The following is a 27748-nucleotide window of genomic DNA, read 5'->3' on the forward strand; positions in this document are numbered from 1 at the left end:
ATCCTAAATCTAGATTCAGAATGAAAGAGAATGCATGCTCTGAGAGAAATGATTTTTTTTTTTATTTTTTTTAAGTTGCTTGAAAAAAGAGAGGGAGAAAGAGAAGGAGTCATCGTTTGACTACTGGAAAAGCAGTTCAGTTCACTTGCTGAAATATTTTAAATTGTTTTTAACTTTGTCACCACATTACATGGTGTCAGTTTAGTAAGGCAATGTACTAAAAGCACCGGAGACAATTCTTCCTCATCTCTCACAGCCCTGCAGGCCTTGCCCAGAAAGCACTAAATGATCTTTTTTCAAGACTATATTTTCAAGAATGTATATATAACAAATAACTTTGAAAAGATGAGGTAGTGTCTTCTTCCAAAGTAAAGGTCAGTCATGCTTCCTACCCACTAAAACATAGGTAACGTCTCCCTCCCAAACAAACGGCAGGTGTTATCAGGCTTCCTCTCAATAAATGCAACCCATGGAAAGAGCTGGCATCCATCTGGGTCTCTCTCGTCCATACGGCACATCGGGCAGTGGGAACTGAGTCAAATATGCAGACGATCATGCTGCTTGCTGTGCCGGGAGCAGTAACGTACCTTTTCTCTGACCCAGTCATCTCAGGTCTTCTAATATCCATGAAACTGTGAGAGACTAACAGTTCTTGAAGGTTGACATAAAACAACAACAATAAGAAACAACCACATGCTTTAATGGGTGTGACTAGGCATTAAACGTCTACTCTAAAGTGTTACACTAATATAAGCTCTATGGAAAATCTCCTTCATGCAATCTCTCTGGGAAATGCAGGAGTAGAAAAGATATGCTTTTTTCATAGTAATTTCATGTTATTTCTATTGACTAAACGTCAATAGACATGGACTATGTGGTGCCTCATGAACAATGAAATATATACAGATGGTACTTTTTATGACAGTGGTTTCTCCCTTTTTAGAGTTAAGAAACAGGAAGGATCCTTACATACATATAGATTATGCTAAAAGTGTACCAAAATAATCCATTTATATTGCAAGTGCATGTTTGAATGGCATAACTGTGACATATACTCACAAAGTCAATGTTGTTAGAAGTGGAGAACATTAAATTCAAAATCTTTATTATTCAGATCACTCTGTAGTCCCTATTTTTCTGTTATCCGTTCATATGGTGGCCTTTCCAGTTACTTCCCCAATCATTGCATTGGATCCTAGGTCTTATCACCTGATATAATATGCAAGTTGTAGGGGTTCATCAATGTTAGCCATAGAGAGAACACTGTTTCCTGAAGAATCCAACTAGTATTTTACAGGGAAAAAATGTCTAAACGTATGTGCGCATATACATACATGCACATACAATGAACTGTATTGTAAAGTTTGGGACAAATGCATTTAAGATCTTCATGATGAAAATAAAATCTGGGTATGTGATATATCACGCTACATTATTAGTCATATGAGTGGACACACATGTGCTTAAGTAGTTTCATGTGGGTCATTATTAAAAGAGCTGGAATTAGAATCAAAGCCTCCCAACTCTTTACCCTAGCTTTTAAGTAACTATATTGGGCTACAGTCACATATAATACAAAGAAATGGTTAGAAGAAACAGAATGGTGGAAAAATAATTAGAGGGAGGGTGGAAAGACGGCAACAGGAGGAAGAGGAAGGAGAGGAGAAAAATAAAAAAGAAGAAAAAAAACGGTAAGTGATTATCAAATCTTCATGCTGTCCATGCTATTTTTGAAATGCTGTTTTTAAGGATTTGTATATTGATTTAAAGATAGCTGAATTTCATTCAAGGCCCTGCCAATTCAATTAAATAAACACATTAAACATTTATGGCACAGCTATTATGAGCAACTAGTATGCTAGAAGCAAGAAATAAATTGTAAAGGAAAGAGAAGAACTGACATACAATGGGCATTAACTGTTTGATAAGAACTTTAGTATATGGTGTTATTTGTCCAGATTCCATGTCAATTTTCCTTTTAAAGGTATTGCTACCTAATCATATCTAAGATGACTATTTCAAACAGAGCATCATTTTTTTTTTGAGAAAAACTATAACACTAGAGATATGTTTAAGAATCAAGGTGTGCAATAAAATAATCAGGTTCACCTAAAAAGGCTTTTAGAAAAAGTGAGAATTGCTCTTTCTGGTTTTATGCTGCAAAAGAGCAGGTAGATAATGATGCTTTGATTAGAGTCAAGGTTAGACCATTTGACAGCAGAATGGATTGCAAACAAGATCTTGACTTAGAGTACTTGAATACAATGCAAGTTTCTCAGGCATGTAAGTGAGGCAGGGGTCAAGAGGATGCATTCAGTTTTGTATAAAGATTGGGCTGATGATATGAACATTGACTCTCAACTGAAAAAGAATTACTCTGATATCAAAAGCTCAAATTTTAGGAGTAAATTGCACCATGAAAATAGGCTTCTCAAAAAACCACACAACTAACTAACTAAATAAATAAGTAAGTAACAAAACTACCTGACTCATGAATCATCAAATAGAGAATAGATAGATAGAACGTTGAGCCAACGAAATATCTTTGAAACACCTTAGTATATCTTTATGGTATAATTTACCTTTTTATTGGGTGCAAACGATTATATACACGAATCAAAATATCATCTTAGTTTTGTGTTAGCTTATTTTTTTTTAAGATTCTATTAGTTTAGGAGAAATTCTGGATAGACAAATTATTTTTGCAATGCAATTAAATCTATTTTAATAAGCTATCATGCTATCTCTTCTTGTTTTTTTTTCTTGTTGTTCCTTATTTTACTAATCCAAAACCGAGCTCTACATAAAATTTCAAAATAAGAAAAGAAATTCTATCGCCGTTGCCTTGACTTTTTATCTGCAGCTCTTCCCTGAGTTGCCTGCTTGCAAGCCTATCTTGCAGATTTTGGACTTGAATCTCCACAATCATGGGGAAGCAATCCCCTAAAATAAAATCCTCTCTCTCTTTGTTTCTCCATAAATGCATATACATATATAGGCATATGTACACATACACACACACACACGAACACACACACACATGCGTGCGCTCACACACACACACACACACACACACACACACACACACACACACATATCCTGTTGGTTTTGTTTATTTGGAGAACCCTAATAAAATGCCAATCAGATCAAGCCAGGCATATAAATAAGGCATAGATCAATCTCTTTTTGTATCTATTGGCTGTACCCATTCCTTTCTTTTTCTGTAAGGTCTAAAGAAAATCATTTAAACCATTTTGACAAAGGTCACCTCTGGCTCACTGACAAAACGAGAAGAGGCTTTTACAGTCATTATTTAACCGACCTGTGAATTTCAACCCTTGTTTGTCATTTCTTACTCTCAAAACTTTCAGTTTATTTTCCATTGCACTATTTTAATATTTGTGTTTTGCTTCTTATTATATAGATCTACCTAATTCTTCTTCACTTGCTCTTCCGTTAAAAGTCAGGGTTCACATACCTTCTCTGAGGTTTTTCCCAGAGAGTGTTACCTATTTGTGTGATTTTGCTTACCACCTGTAGACCACTTACTCCTATATCTGTATCTCTATCACAGGCTTCTTTTGCAAACTCTAGAATAACATATCTAAATATCTGTGAGATACTTCACCTGGGTATACCTAAGGAGGGCTGCCAGGGTGGCTCAGTTGGTTAAGTGGTGAGCTCTTGATTTCGGCTCAGGTCACGGTTGCAGGACCCTGGGAGTGAGCCCTGCACCAGGCTCTGTGCTCAGCGGGGAGTCTTCTTGAAGACTCTCTCTCTCTTCATCTTTTTCTCTTCTCTCCCTACTGTCTCTCTCTAAAATAAGTAAATCTTAAAAAAATAAAAGTAATTGTGGATGTACCATGTCTAACAGCAATCATTTTGTTTCTGACTCTAATTCCAGTTCTATACTGGATATTAGGAAAACAAAGTCAGAAATCTGAGTCACTTATTTTACTTCTCCCACTATTTCATTCTCTGCATGCAGTTATACGTTAATGTCTTGTCTCATCCTTTCTATTCCCATGACCGACAGATCTTGAAATATTTCATAATATGTCCACCTTTTAAATGTTCAATTCTAATATCCCATTCTCTTCATTACTTCCTGGTCAGGCCTACTGTAACCTTCAACTTTATGTTCTCCCTGTCTCCATGTCTGTCCCCCCACCTCCAATGGGTCTTTCAAGTGGTGCTTTTAGTGCTCATTTTACAACTGCAACTCTGTCCATCTGAATCCTCAGTCAAGACATCTTTGTGGATCATGGGACCTTTAAGAACAAACAAAACTATAGTATACCACACAAGGCTATAGTTAATAATACTCTGTTGAATATTTGATAGTTGCTAAGAGAGTAAATCTTTTTTTTTTTTTTTTTAGATTATATTTACTTACTTTAGAGGGAGAGAGAGTGAGTGAGCATGGAGAGGAGCAGAAGGAAAGGAAGAGAGAGAGAATCACCAGCAGACTCTGGGTCTGCCCAGTGAGGGGCTTAATCCTAGGACCCTGAGACCATGACTCAGAGCTGAAACCAAGAGTCAGATGCTTAATCGACTGAGCCATCCAGATGCTCCTAAGACAGTAAATCTTAAAAGTCCTAACTACAAGAAAAAATTTTGTAATGATATATGATGACAGATATTAACTAGCTTTATTGCGGTGATCATCTTGCAATGTATACAAATATTGAATCATTATGTTGTACACCTGAAACTAATATAATGTTATTTGTCAACTATACCCCAATGTATAAACAAACAAATACATAAATATGATCTTGATATTAGAATTGAACCTAATATTTTCTGTATTTACCTACCCGAAACAGTTGGCTTCATGTTCTCTGACTATATTGAAATATGGTTATCTAAGCCTCATCTAGAATTTTCAAGCCTCAATACTTATAAAACTTTCCCTCAGACTCTCTCTTCTGAAAAAATGGAGTCATCCTTCAAGATGCATCTCAGGTGGTTCCCTCATCTGTGAAGGCTTTCTTAAACTCCTCCATCTTCTGGACGTAGTCATAGACTTACGTTTGGCTCCACCACCCCAATAAGATCTCCACTATAGTACTTTCGACAGAATATTGAAATTATTATTAGCTCTTAATATCCGTAGAAGATAACAATCTGTGATATTTTTTGGTTCAATGGAGCTAAACTTCCTTACTTAAAATCCTAGTTTCAGCGTTTACTGTCTGAGGAGCCCTGGGACAGTTACCTGACTCTTCTGTGTCTCAGTTTCTGATATGTGAAATGGGGCTACTAGAAATCTTCTTCATATGTTGTTTTGAGGATTACATAATTTTATGAATGTAAAACAATTAAAACAGTGCCCAAGGTAAGCACTAAGTAAAGCTTACTGATTACAATTATAATCTAGCGACCTTCATAATTAGATTGATCCCTACCAGGCTTAACACTTTTTCAAATTGTAATGTATTCTCAATGCCTCCAGAATTTAGGGTTTATGTATGTTTCCACTTTTAATCTTTTTGCCATTTTTTTTAAAGATTTTATTTATTTATTTGACAGAGAGAAATCACAAGTAGGCAGAGAGGCAGGCAGAGAGAGAGGAGGAAGCAGGCTCCCCGCTGAGCAGAAAGCCCGATGTGGGGCTCGAACCCAGGACCTGGGATCATGACCTGAGCCGAAGGCAGCGGCTTAACCCACTGAGCCACCCAGGCGCCCCTTGCCATTTTAAACAATTTAAATGTAAGAATTACTGCTAACAGAGATCATCTGAAATGACAACTCAATTTCCTAAATTATTCTTTGTGGATAACTGGGCAGCATTTTCTTGATACATAGCTTTGAGGCTATGATATAAAGTAGTACTACACAGATATAGGCACCCAGTTATACATGTTTGTGCAAGCATCCAGCTTACACTGTGAGTATGTGTTTGTGTACACCGTGTGTGTGTGTGTGTGTGTGTGTGTGTGTGTGTGTGTGTGTGTGTTTAATAATAGGTGGACTTTTGGGGGCACCTGGATGGCTCAGTGGTTAAGCGTCTGCCTTAGGCTTGGGCTGTGATCTCAGGGTCCTGGGATTGAGCCCCACATCAGGTTCTCTGTTCAGCAGGGAACCTGCTTCCCTCTCTCTCTCTGCCTGCCTCTGCCTACTTGTGATCTCTCTCTGTCAAATAAATAAATAAAATCTTAAAAAATAATAATAATAGGTGGACTTTTGTTTAGTTTTTTTCTGTTTTTAGAGGGAACTGTGAGCAATTGATAGCACCTGGATTAAAATTTGTGCTGATCAAATTAATTTCTGTGTTACTATGCATCGTACATTTATCCAAGTATTGTTGAAAATCCAAAATGTCTATTTGAGGGAATTATTGGCTTTACCTCTGGAAGCTCTTATGATTTATTTGTATATAAAGTAAAGTAATATTCCTTATAAGCAACACCACAGTGTGGTCTTTCTTGAAGGAATGTCAACATTAACATCTGCTCCTTTTAAATAGAACAGTTGTTGATGCTAATGTCCACTAAGCCATTCAGGATCCTGACTATACATTTCCACATGTATAAATTCTTTCAGATTTGAAGCTAAGGATGTAGATTTTTTCTTCTTAATAAGTGGAACTTTCAGTAATAGGAACTGTACAAATTAGTGTTTCCCATAGATGCTGATGCTGCAAAATACCCAAGATTAAATATGAAGCTCAATTATGGAAGTTCAGTTTTATTTTACTAATCTACTATGTATTTAACCAATCCACTACCACCACTATGCTTGGCACTTTTGCATCTGCCTTCCTGCTTCGTCTGGAATTCTACATTATTTACGATATTTTATTTTTCTGAGAACTGTCTCAATGCCTTTCTAAAAAGAAACAGAAGCATAAATATATTTATATATGTTTGCACACATACATATAATGACTTGAATTGGTCCCGATGTTATATTACTATTCCCCCATCTTGACTCACCACGACAAACTTAATTAAACTTTAGTTTCCATGTGGAAAGGAAACTGGGGCTCCTACTGTTTCATTTGCATTAGGAACATGCATTGTGGGAGAGCCACAGGTTCTCGTCACGCGTTACAAATGTGTGACTGAAAATAATGCTTTCATTTAATAATAGATTTTAGATCTACACCTTTACAGTCTATGTATAAAATGCTAATTCATCTTTGAAGTGAATTGGATGAATTCTATACTATATTAGCAATTACAAAGATATGATTCAAGAGAATCAAAATTTAGATATGCAATTCCTAGGTGAAATGCGACTCTTTCTAAGATAGAATAAAAGTCAGTTTCATTAATTTTTCAACAATCTTTTCACTTCGGATTCAGACAACTAAAGGCTATGAATCTGCTTCCATCAAAATCAGAGAGAACACTTTCTCATTATACTCTTGCCAGGAACCTCAACATGATGTCTAGTTTCCATCATAAGCAGAGCTGAGAATATTAATACCCATGAGGCAGAGTTTCAGAGCTATGCTGCCTATCCATCTGTCTTAGATTCCAAAACTTGATCCTTATATTAACTCATAAGAAACAAGTGTTCCAGAACATGAAATTATGTCGCCATAAAGATTATTGTATTTCACGGTCATATAGAGGAATCATATAAGCAAAAGCAATGTAGAGTAATGTCGGAGCTTCTATGTTTTGGAGTGCTTTCTTCAAAATTTCCTGAGACCCTTCTTTTTCCCAGGTCTTTTTATGGACAGCAGTGCCATCTGGGTGGGGTGTCATGGGCTTGACTAGAACTGCTTGGACCTTAGTGTCCACTTGTCCCCTTGAAGGCACTCTCTGACTTTCTACGTAATTTGGGGTTTATCAGATACTCTGTGGAGCTCCAGGACTAACATGTATGGAGTTGTCCCAGGGTCACATGACTAGATCCTGATTCCTAGCAAGTGGTCTGTCATGGAGATAGCCTGTGCTAATGACATAGTGTATTTTTTACAAAATCACTAAAAATTAGACTGCCAGAATGGTACTCAAAGACTGACTTGGCATGACTCCAACTTTATATAGAGATAGATATCCCACAGAAAATATTTGCCTGGGGCCCCGTATACCTCAGGGAAACCCTGGCTGTCTGTTCATTTTCAACAAAGGCTCTTTTGAAGATCTTTTCCACTATATTATTTGGTATTCTGTAAATATATTTCTAAAAGGTACATTCAAAAAATATAGTGTAAATAACTTAAATCTTGATGGATTTGCTTCCTTTTACCTACCACTGGAATCATAAGACTCATCCTATTTCTCATTAGTTTAGGCTTCCAGAAAGCTCTGAGGACATTAATGTGCAATAGAGACACGCTTCTAGATCAGCCCTCTAGGACTTCTTCTGCTATAGTTTTCCATTTCTGTTTTTGGATTTATTCTAAACTCTCTTCAAGCATATATGTTCTGCTCTATTTTGCTTTGTTTTGCTTTCAAGCATATATGTTTTTATTAAAACCATGACAAAATCTTTTAGATTTAAGGACAGTTAGTAACAAAATAAAATATTCATTTTTCTAGAAAAAAATTGGTGGCAATGATAAATTATATCCATTCTAGACAAGGGCCAAATATTTTATGTAAGGAAAATAGCAGTAAAGTATAAATGTGCTGAGAGGAAGAGTTACCATCAATTATTTTGTGGAAAAAAAATTTCTGTGAATTTACAGTAAGATTTAAAAGTGGCATGCTGTGTCGGAGACTGAGGTGTACGTACTTGGGTTCCAACACTTATTACTTTGGCCATACATAGCTTCATAAAGAGCTTGCAAAACATGTAATAAATAAATAATTTATAAAGTATAAGCAAGCCACGTCAAATACTTCAAACCACATTTTAAATGGTATGTGTCATGTTTTTAAGGGGTGGGGGAAGGAAGGCATCCTGCTCATTCAAGGATATCAACAGTAGTTTAGAATATTTATGCCTGTTTTGTTTTGTTTTTTTCCCCTATGTCTCTTCTTGGTAAATAGTTTCAGAATGTCTGTGAGCAATAATGTGCTATAACACCACTTTTAATGACACTTAATATCTTAGCGTTTTGTCTTTAGCAAAGAATGTTAAAATTAAAGAAAAAATTAGGAAAAAATATATACTAATTTCATTAAAATAACCAGGGAGAATTGAGGTAAAGAAGGATTAAATGATATTCCAAAGCTTACCCAGGCCACTGAGTGAGGAAGAGAAACCAGGTCTCTTGGATTTCAATCCCAGTGTTCTAGTCACTGGTTTGTTCAACTCCTGTGCAAAACATCCACACACAATACACAATGCATAATCCCCCTTGCTATCAAGTGGTTGTCAAAAGAAACGCCATTACCTTTCCCACATATTGAGGCTCGGATCCCATGTATTCCTCCAGCACAAAAAATTGATTCCATACCCAGCCCCGTTTAACTCGTTGGAAATGTGGCCGGCGCCCTGGCAGGTGGATAACATTTTCTGTTGGTTCTGTGGCTAAAGTCTGTCGTGGCTGTGGTTGAAGGGGTGTTAGGAGACCTCCATCAAACAGGACCCAGAGAAGCAGGGATAAGCAGTTCCTTGTAAGCATTGGCAAAGGCTTTCCAACAGCAGAGTAATAAAAACTCCAGCACTTAATGTAGAATTGTGGAATCCAGGTTTGAGGTGTCTGTGGCCTCCACCACTTGACTTTCTGTTTTATTGCAGAAATGATAATGCAGGCATTAATCCTTTTGATGAAAAGGCTTCTGCTGTATTACATCCCATCTAAAGGGACCTATAAAACAGATTAACAAAGATACATTAAATCAACAGAATGACATGATGATACTCATCAAAACTCTCATTGTGTCTGCCAACATTTAAAGATGTAAAGAGGAAAGCCTGGAAAAGACTTATAGGGATAAATGGTCACTGCTATGCACCCTGTAAACTTGGATGAACTAACTTTAGTTACAATGGAAAAAGCTTCAGTTATGATGAAGCAAAAGATGTATCATAAACAGAAGCAATATTTTTTCCAATTTAATAATCATTTTAAGGATAAAACACAGATCACTATTTTTAACATGAACTAGATTAGAGGAGGGTTTCACAATGTCACCCTTTGACATCTGGAGTTGAATGGTTGTTATTGGGGAGCTATTCTGTACATTTGACTTTAAGCCACATTTCTCTCCTCTGTTCAAAAAGTGACAGTAGCATCCTCCCCTACTCCCAATTGTGGCAATCCAAAACTTTTCCAGACATTGCCAAATAGCTCCTGGAAGAAGCAAAATGGGCCAACATTGAGAATTGCACATTTAGAGAATAAGGAAAAGAAAAAAAAATAAGAAAAAAAATCCTTAAAATTACAAAATAGAAAGAATCAGACCATCCAGGAAAGAACAAGATAAATTACTAAATGTAAGCCAATGACATTACTGAAACAGAAATGACTGGTAAAATGTCAGATGGTTTTATAACTCTTTATAAGCTTTAACTTAAAAAGAATTGCTTCTCTAGTCTGGATACATGGGAATTATTTTTTCCTTGAATCCCTACCAGACTGACAACCTCTTTTCTGCATTTAGGTAAAGTGAGCTTTGAACTCTTCCTTACAACAAGAATTTATATTTTCCTTCACTTATCTAAGGTTTATTGAGTGTCTACAAAATTCTTTATTATACAGTAGATAAGAAAATAATACACAACCCTTGACCCTCTTAAATCAGAAACAGAAAATATATTTAAAAAACAAATACAGGGGTTCCTGGGTGGCTCAGTCAGTTAAGTGGCTGCCTTCGGCTCAGTTCATAATTCCAGGGTCCTGGGATCAATCCCCAGGTCTGGCTGCTTGCTCGGTGGGGAGTCTGCTTCTTCCTCTGCCCTTGCCCCTCCCCACTGCTTGTGCTCAATCTATCTTTCTCTTTCTGTCAAATAAATAAGTAAAATCTTTTTAAAAAAATGAGTAAATAACAAATACATAAATGTGACCAAATTTACCAATGCTGTGAAGGAAAAAAAATAAATAAATAAAATAAAATAAGCCCAAACAGACAGACAGACTATCCTGATGGCAAAACTTAAGTTAGCAAAAGCCAGTTTTAGGTGACAATTGCACTAAGAACTAAAGGAACAGGAACAGCCTATACTCTGTGAGCAGCCAGCATGTGGCTCCAGCCAGCTGATTTTGTGCATTTGGCACTCAGGGCTCCAAGCCTACAGCCTAAAAGTGGAATTTTTCAAGAGCCAAAAGTGTTGGAGGCCAGAAAGTATATATAATGTTTCCAAAACAAGAGAACTAAAATCAAAATCAATATATGTTTAATTAAACATCTATGAAACATGGCATCTTGTCAACTTGTCAGCTACGATGCAGTTCAGTGGTCATCCAGGCATATAGAACATAACAAAAATTAAAATACATTCCTCACAAATGTTCAAATGTAAGCATTGAATGTGGGAATCATGCTTGAAATAAGATATGAGATGGGATATATCCAAAAGTTTTACTTTGAAAGCATTCTATAAGAATACTCCCTTAAAAAAGAAAACAGGATATGATATTTTTCTATTGTGTGAAGGGATGAGATTGTTACATACTGACAAAAACATAAGTAGGCATATATTTAGTTGTAGCTTTTCATTCTGGCAAAATAATGCTCATAACAAGTTAACTTATACCTATATTGTCCCATATGGTAACAATTAGCAATATGTGGCTATTTAGTTGAAATGTGGCAATTTGAGATTTTTAATTTACATACCAAATTTCAAAGAATTAATACCAGAAAAGGAAGAATGTGGAATTTCTCAATTTCTATATTCATTTTTTGTTGACATGGTAATATTTTGGATATATTAGATTGAATAAATATAAAAATTAACTTCACTTATTTCTTTTTGCTTTTTTACTGTGTTTAGTAGAAAATTAAAATTATAGGGCGCCTGGGTGACTCAGCTGGTTGAGCGACTGTCTTCCGCTCAGGTCATGATCCCGGACTTCCAGGATCTAGTCCCGCATTGGGCTCCCAGCTCCTTGGGGAGTCTGCTTCTCCCTCTGACCTTCTCCTCTCTCATGCTCTCTCTCACTCATTCTCTCTCAAATAAATAAATAAAATATTAAAAAAAAAGAAAATTAAAATTATATATGCAGCTCACATTTGTGGCTTGCATTATTTTTTATTGGACAGCACTGATTCAAACAAGAGTTTAAATCACAAACTGTAGGGCGCCTGGGTGGCTCAGTGGGTTAAGCCGCTGCCTTCGGCTCAGGTCATGATCTCGGAGTCCTGGGATCGAGCCCCGCATCGGGCTCTCTGCTCAGCGGGGAGCCTGCTTCCTCCTCTCTCTCTGCCTGCCTCTCTGCCTGCTTGTGATCTCTCTCTGTCAAATAAATAAATAAAATCTTTTAAAAAAAAAATAAATAAATAAATCACAAACTAGTTTCCAATGAAATAATTTATTCTTAATGTTCAAAACCAAATATCTTACATGAATGTATCATGTCTATGTGACAATACATTTAAGAGTTCAGAGAATATTTGCCACTATTTTCAATAAGCTTGTGTAGGCAGAGTACATGTATTTTCTTCATCTGTTCTCAAATTTGAAGCACTAACACCAACATCCAAAGTGTTCTAATTTGTTAACCTTGCCATTTCTTCCATGCTTCTTCCCATACTCATGGCAATCCTAGTCTAGGCATATGCAGAACGGCTGGGGAGATAAACACGAATAGAAAAAGTGGATGGCAAGAACTCGGACTTCCCAAACCTAGTCTAGTATATGTAATTAGGTTGTATTTTGCTTTCCTATTCCACGAAATTTTTCTCCTACGCTTTTTTGGGGGTGTGAAGTATCAAAATTCAAGGGTTTAGAGAGCATTGACACCTAAGGCTGTGTCTTTAAGCAATTTTTTTTTTAGTGTAGAGTAGGGATTTTCGATATTGAACATCTGGGTAAATTCACCATCACTGCCACCAGTCTCGTTCCAGCTACCCTTTCCTGTTTGGCCTCAAAGGTGTCCAAATTCTGAGATTTGATTCGTTACTAGAGTAATTTTTCAGAAATTCTAATCTATGGACATCATTCCCCTTCTCATACCCTAGAATGTGTCTACAACGTGAGGGGATTGGCTGTGAAGGATTGATAAGTAGAGAAGAATGTAATTATAACATGCAAAATGTGTTGTTTCATAAGATGATTCCTCAGTACATCAATGACTCACATCACCAAAAATGATGGTCAAACACAAAATATCATAATAATGCAGGATTTAACTGTAGCCGTGGAGGGCAGTATGGAATAGAATCCCCATTTCCCTTACGTTCACATTCTATCTTTCCTTTGACCCTGTTTGGACACACATTCTATCTCATCACGGTGTTTTTTCCCACTTTTATGTCCAGCCTCACCCCTTTCTCTTTCTCAAAGTAGGCTTAATCTTACTTCTATCCCTATCATCAAATCACTTTCTCCTTTCTCCCTAAAATAGAATATTATATATAAAGGGAAATTTACTTATTAGTAGTCTCTTTTTATTAATATTTCCATGAGGGTGATGATTGCGAGGGGTGACTTCACAAATTTGGGAGATTTGCACATAATCTTATTTTTCCTCAGGAATCCTGCCTGCTTTTTTTTTTTTTTTTAAGATTTTATTTATTTGTTTGTGAAAGGGAGCATGCACCCATGAGTGGGGGGAGGAGCAGCAGGGAAGGGCAGAGGGAGAAGCAGACTCCTGGTCGAGCAGGGAGCCCCATGATTTGGGTTCGAGATCCCAGGACCCCAGGATCATGACCTGAGCCAAAAGCAGACACTTAAATGATTGAAACACCCAGGTGCCCTGAATCCTGATGTTTTAATATAAATTCTACAGAATACAAAGCTTTTTAGAAATTCACATATCATAGTGTAGTGGAAAAATCTGTAATTAGCACCATAGAGCCTTCTCACTACACACTGGAGATGTAATGTACAGCATGATGACTATAGTTAACAATAGGGTTGTATATTTGAAAGTTGCTAAGAGAGTTCATCTTGAAAATAGGATTTTTAATACGATATACATGAGCTTAACAGGACCTACATGATTTCCCTCTGCATGAGCCTGGCCATTTATCCCCTGTGCTATCCAAACCCTTTATTTTTATTAATAACAATAGTAATAATTTATATTACAGATGCATGTGCATTTACACCTCTATGAAGGGCGTGTTATTATTATGCCCCTATCACAAATGAAATGGAAGAACGAGAACTTAAGGAAGATAGCAGTGGTCCACAAATGAGCGCATAGCGGCAGGTTTGAATCTGGGCAGCCTGACTCCCGAGGTCATCCTCTTAGATGCTATTCCATACTGTCCCATATATATTACATAAATAGTTGAAAGCACAAAGGTTTCAAATCCTAGCAAGAGAAGGAATATAAGCTTACAGAGATGGCTTCCAAATTATTTTTTCCAAAGCTAAGCAGCTATCTCAATATTAGGCCAGCTCAAGTTTACTGTGACTCCTTTAGAGCTTCTGTGAAGTTAGTGCATTGAAGCTATGAGGTCAACTCAGTCCCTTTTCAAACAGGAGATTGGGGACTCCCCGTATTCACACACCAGGATGTGAAAAGAGACAATTTCTAGGCAGAGACAGGAGGGGAAATGCAAAAACTGGCAGAATTAGTATGGTAAGGGAATTGGATGGTGGCTGAGAATTAAGAAAGTGCACGACAGCTCAGCAAATCCACCCAGCAAGGTGCTAGACAGGCCAGGTGATATGAAGCAGGTGTCCTACAGAGAGAAAGGTAAGGTGGATTCCAGCTGTAAGGCTTCTTTGTTGTTAGCCTGATCTGGGCATGTAAGCCAGCGTCAGCCAGAAGAGAAGACAGCCTGTTAGGCCTCCTTGACAACTCCAAATTTGGGGGTCATTCCGGCTACAGTATAATTAATCAAAGCTTAATCAAATAGGCAAAAAGAAAGATGGGCTTTGGAACGAGACAGATCCGTTCATTGCATAGTTCTACACTAAGTATCTGCTAAGTAGCATTTGAATTGTGGGGACAGAATCAACAATATTCTCATGTCTGTGGTCCGTATACACGATGAAATCATGGATTTTTAAAAATTCATCATTCAGTTAGAATGCATGCGTGTGTGCTACTTCCTAACTCACACGACTGCGGTGTAATCCTAAAAATCCATTCCAGGACCCTATAACACCGCAGTCCTTTGGCGAACAGATAAACAGATATTATTTTCAATGCCTGATGCTGCTCCCAGCAGATCCCAGCCTCTGGCCACAGCTGTCAGCCGGGGAGCTTTTAAAGTGCTATATCACAATGAAAGAAATGCAAGGAGATTGAAGGACTCCGGTTCTTAAGTGAAAGAGAAACAACTCCCCCCAGGCATGAAACAAAGCCTAAATTTCAAGGAAAAACTGTGCTGAGCTATCAAGCTGGGACCACTTGCCCCAGTACCGACGGAGTTGTTAAAACACCATGAATAGCAGACTTCTGCTGAGGTGTCAGTGCCCTGTGGAAACAAGTGAGCCTTAAAGAAGACATATTGGTGATGAAGGACATCACCAGGGGTATGTTCTATTCCATACACCGATTTTTGGGCATAGCCTTTAAACAATTATATTTTTCCATCATACCTAAACTTTTGTAGAGCCAAAGTGGCTTTCTAAAGACTTTTCAAGTCTGAGATGAGTCTCCGGAGTCAAACATTCCTTCTAGCTGAAAGGAGATTTTTTTTTTTTTTTTTAATGATCATATATCAAAGGAGGGGATACTTGTGTGTGAAATACCCATTAAGTGTGTCTCCAAAGCAGAGAGCTAGCCAAAGGCTGTGGTTTCCACCGTTACTTACTTAATCTTGGCTGTGTGTGCTTCTAAGCATAGCTCCTGACAAAAGGTCTAATTTCCTATAAATGACAATGAAAGGGTCTGTCTTTGTGAGAAGACATCTTATTAGATTGACAGATATGTTGATTACTACAAATGACTCTATATTATGAGGAGCACTCAGAGGCTACCTACATCATGGATAACTTTCACAGTGATTATGCCTGTGGCCTATTAAGTAATTTTTCAAGGGCACTTCCTAAAGTTAAAAAATAAAATAAAATAAAAAGAATATTTATAGTCTTCCTACCCTGTCTTTTAAATGAATGGTCTTTTAATTTGAAATAATACAAAAGGAGGTCTTCTTTTCCATATTAAAAAAAGTGAGAAAATAATTTATATAATCTTGAAATTATTAAAATATCCACAATAAACTTACACATAACTCATTACCTTAAAAACATTTTTAAGATGTGACTCAACTTTACACTTAAAATTTTCTGCTTCATACTATATAAAATTCATAATTATTTAAAGATGCTAGACAAATCTGTAGTTTAAGAATTTGACTCTAGAAAAAATTTCTGAAGGTTTTAACAGAGACATTTTTCTATAAAATATTTAATCATTGTTCAGGAGTTAAAGTAGTTCTTGGAATGCCTTGGGAATGATAAACTTCCCTACTGTACCTCTCTTGGTCCCAGTAAGCCCATATCAGAAGGAAATTTACCCCCCTGTTGTAGCAAAACCTTAATCCTAACTCTTGTATTTCATGAATTTGCCACTGTGAAGCAAAGACAGTTAACCAATTTCTGTTGCCTCAAACAAAGATGTCTCAAGGTGATAATTACTCTATGAGCTTAATATATGGAGTTCATTGATCCTTTCTCTCCAACTTGTCTAGATGCTATTCTCTACTGCACACTGTTGAAGAAGAAAAGAAGAAGAAGAAGAAGAAGAAGAAGAAGAAGAAGAAGAAGAAGAAGAAGAAGAAGAAGAAGAAGAAGAAGAAGAAGAAGAAGAAGAAGGAGAAAGAAAGAAAATAAAGCAAGCAAGAAGAAAAGGAAAGAAAAAGAACAACAAGAAGATGATCAGAAAGAAGAAAATGAAAAAAAGAAAAAGAAAAGAAACCAAAAACTTGACCACAGGACAGCCAACCAAGACTAAATTGCAGTTTCAACCTCTTTCAGAAGTGGAACTTGAAATCAGTTAGGCTTGAATGTCCTGGTCAGCACTAGTGAGGTAATCTGCCCCATAAAACTCCCTGCTTTTTAAGGGAAGGTAACTTTGTTTGAAGTAAATTTTACTAGGTTGCCCACCAATCTCAAGGCAATTTACATGCAATTCTGAGGTACTGTCATGTTGCAGGATTTCTTCTCCTTCGGTGCCCGTCGTTCTTGGTCAAGCCACTTCAAAGAATGAAGAGGTCGGCCAGGTGAAGAGTGCTGGGCTGCAAAGCAAGACTGAGTGATAGTACAAATCTTCTGAAGATAGTGGAGATCTGACAGGGTTGCCATCACAGTTTCAAAGTCTAATGGGTTTTATGGGTTTGTTGGCTGACTCTTTTAATCTGATGAACCCTAGCTGCACCTGTCATCCAATCAGGTTTTCTCATCTATCTATCATATGGGTAAGGATGGAGGACTCCTTCCAGAATGGTGTAAAATCCTTTTAAGGGTGGTTTCCTATTAGGGCCGAGGGGGTTTGTCCCTACCTGTCTTTCTTCCAACTATCCTTCATCAGTAAGACACTGTGACATGTCCCTCTCAGGTATTGGTTTGGATCTGAGAAACCCAAAGTCCTAACTAAAAGAAATGCAATCCTTTCTATACAAAGAGTTGAATGTACCACCTGGAACATCTGCTTATTTTATTTATACAAACTGTGGTCTTGGAAGCTGTAGATATTTATAATAAATGGCAAAGTTTTATCAAAGACCACCTATAATTACAATGGCCACTATGGGAAACATCCCAGTTAGACAAGACCTTTTATTTAAAAAGTGCACCTGAGAGTAAGGGTTCCCACATCAAACAAATAGAATGGGCTACTTATTTTAATTGTCATGTAAAAGCTTCCAAAAGGCTTCAAGATTCCAAAATAGCCTCATTGCAAGATTCATTGCAAAAAGCTAATGAAAAATTAAAGACATAAAGGGAACACGTAGGCCTCCTACATTGCACTATCTTAGGAGTCCATCATCAAAATGTGCGTCCAAGGATTGGTGTCTCAATCATAATCAACTGGGACACTAGAAAAAAAGATCATCCTCAAAAGACCTATGCAAAATCTTCAATATCAGTTTGAATGTCCCCATATCGACTTCAGAATGAGGACTCCCACCCACATCACCCCTCCCCCCCGCAAAGCTGACAGGATTCTGAGAGATTTTCAGTAAAGTGCTATTATAATATTCTCTTAAATAACCAAGGAGAAACTAAAATTAATGGGATTGTTCAATACTGCCAGAAATATTGACTGTTCAAGCTGAAACCTGACAAGATATTTGAAAAGATTTAATAATTCAATGATCATAAATTTGATCAAATTGGAGGCTAACAGTCAGACCCCAATAGGAATTTTTTAGGCTTTTCCCTATGCTAAATGTACCCAGAGGGAAAACATTCCAATGTAGGGGGATGGATATGCCAGTCTTTGATATCACTTAGGTAGCAACCCAATTTTTGAGGAACGTTGTCCTTGTTTCACAAATCCAGTCTTTAGGGGATCAGAGGTGTGGCTTCACAAACGATTCATAGTGTAATCATCCTTTTTTTACCAATGCCAAAACCTCCTGTTTATCTCAAAGTGCAAATGTTACAAACCTTTTGCCTTGGGGGATCAAAAGTTCTTCTAGGAAGAGCTTTCATTTTTTTTCCCTATGCCTTTGAGACCTAAATGTACTACCCAGGGTTTCTCTAGAACCATTATCTAGACCATCTATTTGTTCTGCAAACTTCAGGGAAGTAATTCTTCAGCTTTCTTTTTTTTAAGAAAACATGAGCATGAGATAGAGAGAGAGAGACTGTGTGAGGGACAGGGCACATGAGCTGGGGCTTGGGAGGTGAAAGGCAGAGGGAGAAAGAGAGAATCTTGATGCAGATTCCCTGCTGAGCACAGAGCCCACATGGGGCTCAATCCTAGGACCCACGAAATTTATGACCCGAGTGGAAAGCAAGAGACTCCGACACTAAACCAACTGAGCTACCAGGCACCCCTGTGGTAGCAATTTAAAAATGGAAGCTATAGAGTCTCTTTTCGTGTCTGTCTGCATGTTCATGTGTCTATGTATGTTGTAGGTATGTGGTATTTCCTGCCTCCAAGTGGAATTGTCAAAATTAATTGGCAAAAGAGGTCTATTTAATTAAAGACAATTAAGTACTTACATAAAATTAAGTTCTCAGAAATATAATAGAAATTTAATCCAAGTGAATTTTAGGTTCCCATGATCTGGGAAAATATTCAATATTAAAACTAGTTTAAGTTTGTTGGTTTAATTAAAATAGGCATGTCTTTAGAGTTATCAGCATTAAATATAAGAATTTTCGTTCTACATAGGCTTATTAAAGGTCAAGTAGGTTCATGTTATCGCTTATAGAACTTGTGGACAAAAAGGATAACTTAAGATGGTTAGCTGTTCAATGTCTTGTGAAATTTTTCATGATTAATTTAAATATAATTAAGAAAAAGTTAATTAAGTAGATATAAGATAATAAGTTTATAATGAACTTCTCAGCAATATTTTTGTCTAATTAAATAGTTCCCCCAAATCTTTTTGGTGGCTTAAATCCTTAGAGTTTTGCCAAGTTAAATTAGATGATGGATAGTCTTAAAAACCTAGATCATTTTGAAATAAGATAAAACACTGAAATATTTGTTACTGAACATAGGTTTATCTACTCTGGCTTCTTATTACAGAGAAACTAAAGGATATTTGAATGTTGGTGTTACATTGGAAAAATTGAAAAAGATATATGTGATGAAGGATAGTTGTAAGAAAATCAGGCAGGGACAAACCCCCTTTCCCCCAAGGGAAAACCACCCTTAAAAGGAGCCCTCCAATCTTTTCCACATGATATGATAGATGACAAAAACCCGACTAGATGACAGGTGCAGCTAGGGTTAATCAAGATGAAAAGAGTTCGGCAACAAAGCACATAAAAACCCCTAGACTTAGAAAGTGTGGTGGCAATCCTCAGGTCCCCTGCTTCTTTGGGAGCTTTGTACTATCACTCAGTAAACCTTGCTTTACTCCCCATCACTCTGCCCCACCTACCTCTTTATTCTTTGTTTTTGTTTGTTTGTTTGTTTGTTTATAATGATTTTATTTATTTATTTGACAGAGATCACAAGCAGGCAGAGAGGCAGGCAGAGAGAGAGAGAGGAGGAAGCAGGCTCCCTGCTGAGCAGAGAGCCGGATGTGGGGCTTGATCCCAGGACCCTGGGATCATGACCTGAGCTGAAGGTAGAGGCTTTAACCCACTGAGCCACCCAGGTGTCCCGTGACCAAGAACCATGGGCACCAAAGGAAAAAATCTTGTAACATATACTTCTAGAAATTATTAAATGTCTCCCTAAATTTGCCAATCTAAAGAACGTTGTCATAACAGTTTCCAGTTGTGTACTTCTTGGTTTTCACTAGAAAGTAAACTTTCTAAGGGTTAAGAATTCTAATTAATGTATGTAATTAAAGCTACTGGAAATAATAAGAGAAACATTTCCACATGTCGGCAAAGTAAAATGTGTGCTTTAATGAAGAAGAAGAAAAATGTAGAAGGCTTGTGCAAAGTAAATCCTTGGAAAGGAATTTGTGTATGTGTGGTCAGGGCCGGCTAAAATCAGAATGAATTTAATTAAGTGAATGAGCCTTAATATCAAAAGTAAGCTAATAAAAATTAAACTATGGTTTTCTCTGTTAAAATGACAAAGTTTTCTTGGGATGTTATTCTTTCTTTGTAATAGGAGATTATGAAGGCTTTGTCTTTCCCCTTAAAGTAATCTGCCTAGCAAACAAGTATTTCTTATTTTACCAAAATAATGTCCGTTGCTTTGTATTATCTTAATCATGTCTTTGATTACTTAAGAAGACTGAATCTTCCCAATATTAAAAGCTAAATTTTGCTAACAACTATGTAACCTTCTGTATTTGCTTTAAAATATTTTTTGGCCATTTTGGTCAAATAGATAATTAAGTATTATTTCATAATAATTTATGATCCTATTTCATCAAATGTTCAAACTTTTTGGTATTTTTTACAAACTTTCCCAAAATTCAAATTCTAAGTAAAGTCTTTTTGACTTAAAACTAACTTTATAGGAGACATTCAAGAAGCCCCTGGAATGACTAGAAAAAAAAAAATATGAAGGAGAATTAAGAAAACAATCCCACTTAAAATTGCACCAAGAATAATAAAATACATAGGAATAAACTTCACCAAATTAGTGAAAGACCTGTACTGCAAAAACTATGAAACACTGATAAAAGAAATTGAAGATGACTCAAACAAATGGAAAGATAATCATTCTATGATGAGGGATTAGAAGAACCAATATTGTTAAAATGCCCATACTACTCAAAGCAATCTACAGATTAATGAAATCCCTATAAATATACCAACAACAAATTTCAGAGAACTAAAACAAATAATCCTAAAATTTGTATAGAACCACAAAAGACCTGAATAGCCAAAGCAATGTTGAAAAAGAGGAGCAAAGTGATCTGACGGGGCAGGTGGACCCAAATGTTTATAGCAGCAATATCCACAGTAGCCAAATTATGGAAAGAACCTAGATGTCCATCAAGAGATGAATGGATAAAGATGTGGTATATATGCACAATGGAATACTATGCAGCCATTAAAAGAAATGAAATCTTGCCATTTGCAACGACGTGGATGGAGCTAGGGGGTATTATGCTGAGCTAAATAAGTCAATCAGAGAAAGACAATTATCACATGATCTCCCTGATATGAGGAAGTTGAGAGGCAACGTGGGGGGGTTGGGGGGTAGGAAAAGAATAAATGAAACAAGATGGGATTGGGAGGGAGACAAACCATAAGTGACTCTTAATCTCACAAAACAAACTGAGGGTTGCCAGGGTAGGGAGAAGGTTGGTGAGGTTATGGACATTGGGGAAGGTATGTGCTATGAAGTGTGTAAAACTGGCGATTCACAGACCTGTACCCCTGGGGCTAATAATACATTATATGTTAATAAAAAAAATAAAAATAAATTAATTAAAAAAAAAGAGGAGCAAAGCTGGAGATATCATGAACCCAATTTCAAGGTATAATACAGAGCTGTAGTAATCAAACAATAGTGTTATTTTGATGAGCACTGAGAAATATTATAGAATTGTTGAATCATTATATTGTGTACTTTAAACTTTTAAAACTATTGGTTTATTATATTTGAATAAAAATTTTTCTCTCTTCTTCTAAAAAGGAGATTAAATGAACTAGGTGTATTTATATATTAAATTACATGGAAATCACTGGCCAGTAAGAAGTAATACTAAACCTTGTCTACCTTGTATTTGTGTAGGTATATATTCATATAAGCATTCCAAAAATTATATGAAATTCTTGAAATTCTGATATATCCTGATATAATGTTATCAGCCATTTCTGTTATTATCTTAAAATGTTGTATGTCACAGAAGTAACCAACTTTCCTTATCAACTACATTATAATGAACTTCTCATCAGTTCTTTAACCATGGACATTTTAAGTCTTTTATCTCTCACAGAGTTATTGTTTTACTCTGATGCTTCTACAAAGTGTCCCTGCAAGAGTGTCTTATTTTTAAGAAAATTTATGACTTCTGACATGTACAAATTTCTGACAACTTTAAGATTATAAAACTGAACTAGGTAAGATTTTCCAGAACTAATGGGGAACATGGATTCAAGCAAAACAAACATTAATTACACAGGACTTAATTAACTTAGACAATGATCATAATATTTATGACTCTTAAAATTACTGCTAGTTTCTTGATGCTTTGTTTTTCCAGATTTAAGCAAACTCTTTTCTTAAACTATCTATGGTGAAACCATTTATCTTTTCTCTCTACTTGATCCTTCCAGAATTTGGAAACTCTTGAGTTTTCATTACAACATAGTTAGCTATTTGCATAAGTTCAATTCTCTCTCTCACACAATTGGAAACATTGATTATATTACCAAGGCTTTGTCTGAAATGATATCACAGGTAAATCTAATGGCCAGTCTTTGGCTTGGTTTTCTGGCCTCAGAGTCTTTTCAGAGGTCTGAGGCTCCTTATGAAAAGTTCTAATAAGGCAGTCTTAAAAAGCTCTTGTATGGTCAATCACTATTCTTCTTGCAGTTATGGAAATAATCAGGGAAAGTTTAATGCAAGCAAATTAGTTTTACCAAGGTTATCTTTGGTTTTAAAAAAAATGGGTTGGGATGCTTAGGTGGCTAAGATGGTTAAGCATCTGCCTTCGGCTCAGGTCATGATCTCTAGGTCCTGGGATCAAGCCCCACATTGGGCTCCCAGCTCAGGGAGGAGTCTGCTTCTCCCTATCCCTCTGCCTCTTGCCCTGCTTGTGTGCGCTCTCTCTCTCTCTCTCTAAAGAATAAATAAAATATTTCCCAAAAAATGGGAATAACATTGTAAAGAGAAAAATTATTTACATCTTTGGCTATTTTAAATCTTGTTATTTATCTTGGAGGTTTCGTCATAGACCTATAAACTGAACTGGATACAGGATTGTTCTAGTTTCCTCAAATATCTGACTGCCAATCTCTAATATTTCCAATTTTCTCCCACCTTTCTGATTTGGAATCACTAAGAACAAGGACTGCATCTGGATCTCCTTGGAAGGGACTAGATCAGGTCCTCTTCACTACCAAGATGACAGCCAAACTTCAGGGACTTGAGCCTTGAGCACATCTCACAGTTGCAGAAGGTTCTGCCTGATAACTCGTTCTGCGCAGATGTTGGAGACCTCCATCAAATTGAAGGGGAGTAACTTACATCAAGATGCACTCCTTCCTCCCAAGAGAATGGATCAAGACTTCACTACGTTGACTATATGAAATCATTTCTTCTTTTCTTCTTTCCTTTACTCTGTCAATGGCCTGGATGGATAGCAGCATCATTTGCATTTCAGAGACCACAGCAATAGGGAGGACAGGAGTACCTTTTCAGACTGCTGGATTTGTCATTAAAAACTGACCTGTTGGAGGCACCTGGGTGGCTCAGTCATTAAGTGTCTGCCTTCAGCTCAGGTCATGATCCCAGGGTCCTGGGAGCTAGCCCTGCATTGGGCTCCCTGCTCGATGGGAAACCTGCTTCTCCCTCTCTCACTCCCCCTGCTTGTGTTCCCTCTCTTGCTGTGTCTCTCTCTGTCAAATAAATAAATAAAATATTAAAAACAAAAACAAAAACAAACTGGCATGTCTGTGATGCTAGAGACCTCATAGTCTGCTTCCTTATCTCTGATGACAACCTCAAATTTTGGGTCAGACTCTGAAAGAAAGGGACGTAAGACAAAGATAACCAGAAGAAAATTGCCTTTGTGATATACAGACACTTATTTACTGGCATCGAAGGCTGTCACCTTTCCAGTCCAGAGCCACACATTCAGACAGGATTAACCAGGAGGCATTTATGATTCAGAATTTTTGTCCTTTGGCAAGGCCCCGCTACTCTGCCTACGAACCTTTTGTTAACTCCTGAAAATAATGCAGAATCCAATGCTAAAGCATTAGTTGTCTGGAAAGAAAAGAAAAAAAAAAAAGCTGTCCTCAAATTTTAAAAAAAAGTTTGTATTTATTAACCATGTTTAGCTTGTTATGGCTAAGGAAAAGATGTTTACAGTATTGCATTGTATGGGTGTGCCACAATTTGTTTATCCATTTACTTGTTGACAGGCATTTGGATTGTTGTCACTTTTTGATTATTGCAAATAAAGCTGCTATGAACTTCTGCATCCAAGTCTGTATGGATATATGCTTTCATTTTTTTTTTTTTTTTGGGTAAATACATAGGAGTAGCACAACTAACCATTTTTAAAAAATGATTTTTCAACCTTAAGTGAAATAACAGAGAAGTTTTTCTTGCAATTTATTCGAGAGATAATGAGCAATATATTCAGAGCCATAACAAAAGATTAGATTTTTATTTTTCAAAAGTAAAAAATAGGGAGGTTAGGGATAAAAGGAAGGAGAGATATTATAGAAGAGAAACAGTGGTTAACAAACATTCTCTAATTCCATAACACTCGAAAATACTGAGATAGCACAAGGCTAACAAGACATTATTCTTTCTTAGAATTACCTCAGATTTTTCTCTAAGTTTAACTCTTGATGTTTTTTATCAAAAAGCATCAAATGTAAATCTCCAGAAATATTATATAACTCTCCATAAAGTCTTACCAACATTGTTGCTTTATTTACTGTATGCTACATTATTATTTTTAATTTACAGAATCCACTGTATATTTACAAACATGTATTTAAATTACAATTTGAATCAATCAATCAAATAAATCACTGTTGACTTATTAAATTTTGGGGTACCTGGGTGGCTTCATCAGTTAACTCTAACTCCTGATTTCAGCTCAGATCATGACCTTGGGTGGTGAGATGGAGACCCATATTGGATTCCACACTCAGCATGGAATCTGCTTGTCCCTCTCCCTCTGTTCCTCCCCCTGTGCTCTCCCTTTCTCTCTCAAGTAAATAAATTTTAAAAGTCTTTAAAATATCCCCAGATGTTAGGGTTTTTTGTTTTGTTGTTGTTGTTGTTGTTGTTGTTTTGGAGAGAGTGAGTGAGCTCTGGAGGCAGTTGGGAGTGGGTAGAGGGAGAGGGAGAAGGACAGAGAAAATCTTTTTTCTTTTTTTAAGATTTTATTTATTTATTTGACAGGGAGAGACACATGGAGAGAGGGAACATAAGCAGGAAGAGTGGAAGAGGGAGAATCAAGCTTCCTGCTGAGAAAGGAGCCTGATGTGGGACTAGATCCCAAGACCCTGGGATCATGACCTGAGCTGAAGACAGATGCTTAAGGACTGAGCCACCACCCAGACACCCCTAGGACAGACAGAATCTTAAGGAGGCTGCAAGCCCAGCCTGGAGCCTGATATGGCTTGGTCTCACAACCCTGAGATCATGACCTGGATCAAATCAAGATCAGATTCCTAACTGACTGAGCCACCCAAGAACCCTTCTCCTAACTTTCTTATACCACAAGAAACATAAATGTTTTTCTTCTTTATGTCGCCACTCTGTAATTTCACTCATTGAGATATGTTTTATTTATTATTCAATTATTCAAACAGTTGAAGGATACATATAATTTATCAAAGTTCCAGCTATGCCAGCTATGCCCTGTGAAATTTATTCTTAATCTCTTTTGTTATAATATTTTACTAGGGAATTATCTCCAAATTATATCATTATGTTACTTATTCAAATGACTAACTTTTATTATGAAAAACAGATATATCTTCTCTACAAAAACTTATAGTACAAAAAGAAAATTTAAGTTACTGACATCGACCCCCAGATTTTTAGTCATTTCTTCAGCATACAAATATTTACTCAGCTGTCATTTTTATTTATCTAGGCACAATTTTAAACACTTGCAGCCTAGCACTGAAAAAAACTGAATTTTCTATCCATATGGCCCTTTCCCTAGGGAGATAATAAAAATGATGCTGGTGTAATTATTTGAATATTTTAATTTCCATATTTAAAACACTGATTATGTACTCTATTGTGTATGTTTTGTAGGTTTAAGTGTTATTATGAGAAATTTAGGTTGATTTGCAAGATTGGGGAGCATAACTGTTTTTAGCATTTCTTTTTTTTTATTTGCAGACTTCCAAACCTTCTTAACACAACCTTCCTCATTAGAAAATGTATAATGCCACACTATTTCATTTTCCCAGAACATAGAAGGTTTAATGTTTTCAGTGTTCCTATGGAAATAGTCAGATCTGTCTTAGATTTTAAGTATGCCCTAGAAGAAGTTTCCACTTTTATAAAGATTATTAAATACAAATGGAAACAGTAAAAATAAAAGTAAATAGAATAAAAAATAGAAAAGAAATTGTCAAAAAGTGGGCTCTGGGTGGGGGTGGGGGTGTGTGTGGGGGGGGAACATTTGTTCAGTTTTTTTTAATCTCATAAATCTGAGGAAGTGATAAAATATTGTTTCCAAAAAAATCCATACAAATAATGAAATTATATAAAATATAAATGAGGAAACTGGGATCTATATATCAGACAGATTTATACTAAAATTGTAAGTCAGGGATTAGCAAACATTTTCTGTAAAGAATCTGATAACAAGGGGCACCTGGGTGGCTCAGTGGGTTAAAGCCTCTGCCTTCAGCTCAGGTCGTGATCTCAAGCTCCTGGGATCTAGCCCCACATCAGACTTTCTGTTCAGCAGGGAGCCTGCTTCTCACTCTCTCTCTGCCTGCCTTTCTGCCTACTTGTGATCTCTGTCGGTCAAATAAATAAATCAAATCTTAAAAAAAAAAAAAAAAAAAAAGAATCTGATAACAAGTATTTTTGGCTTTGGGAGCTCCTGAGTGGTGAAGTCGGTTAAACGTCTGATTCTTGGTTTCAGCTCAGGGTTGTGATCTAAGATCCTGCCCCGTGTTGGCTCTGCACTGAATGTGAAGCTTACTTGGGATTCTTCCCTTGTCCTCTCCCTTTCCTTTCCCCTCCCCCTCCCTCACCCCCACACATGCACTCTCTAAATAAATAAATAAATAAATAAATAAATAAAATCTTTAAAAAATAAATTTTTGGCTTTGTGGGCCATAAGATCTTTGTCATAAGTACGCAACATTGACACCATAGTCTGGAAGAAGTTACCAGCAACCTGTAACCACATAGGCATGGTTGTGGTTCAGTAGGACTAAATGTACAAACCCAGGCAGTAAGCGAGATTTAGCCAGCAGGTCATAGCTTGACCTCCAAAACCTGAAGATCTTGAAATAG

General features: G+C 36.7%; 1 protein-coding gene across 1 annotated transcript in view; it reads right to left on the reverse strand.

The window, feature by feature from the left end:
- CDH12 (cadherin 12) overlaps positions 1–27748 on the reverse strand; it is a 1009850-nt gene that overhangs the window by 253080 nt on the left and 729022 nt on the right. Inside the window, exon 3 of the mRNA XM_047731370.1 lies at positions 9302–9718. Within this exon, the coding sequence (XP_047587326.1) occupies positions 9302–9532 (231 nt within the window). The 5' untranslated portion in view covers positions 9533–9718. The remainder of the gene's footprint in view (positions 1–9301; positions 9719–27748) is intronic.

Source organism: Lutra lutra, chromosome 5, assembly GCF_902655055.1.
Source record: "Lutra lutra chromosome 5, mLutLut1.2, whole genome shotgun sequence".
NCBI classification, from domain to species: domain Eukaryota; kingdom Metazoa; phylum Chordata; class Mammalia; order Carnivora; family Mustelidae; genus Lutra; species Lutra lutra.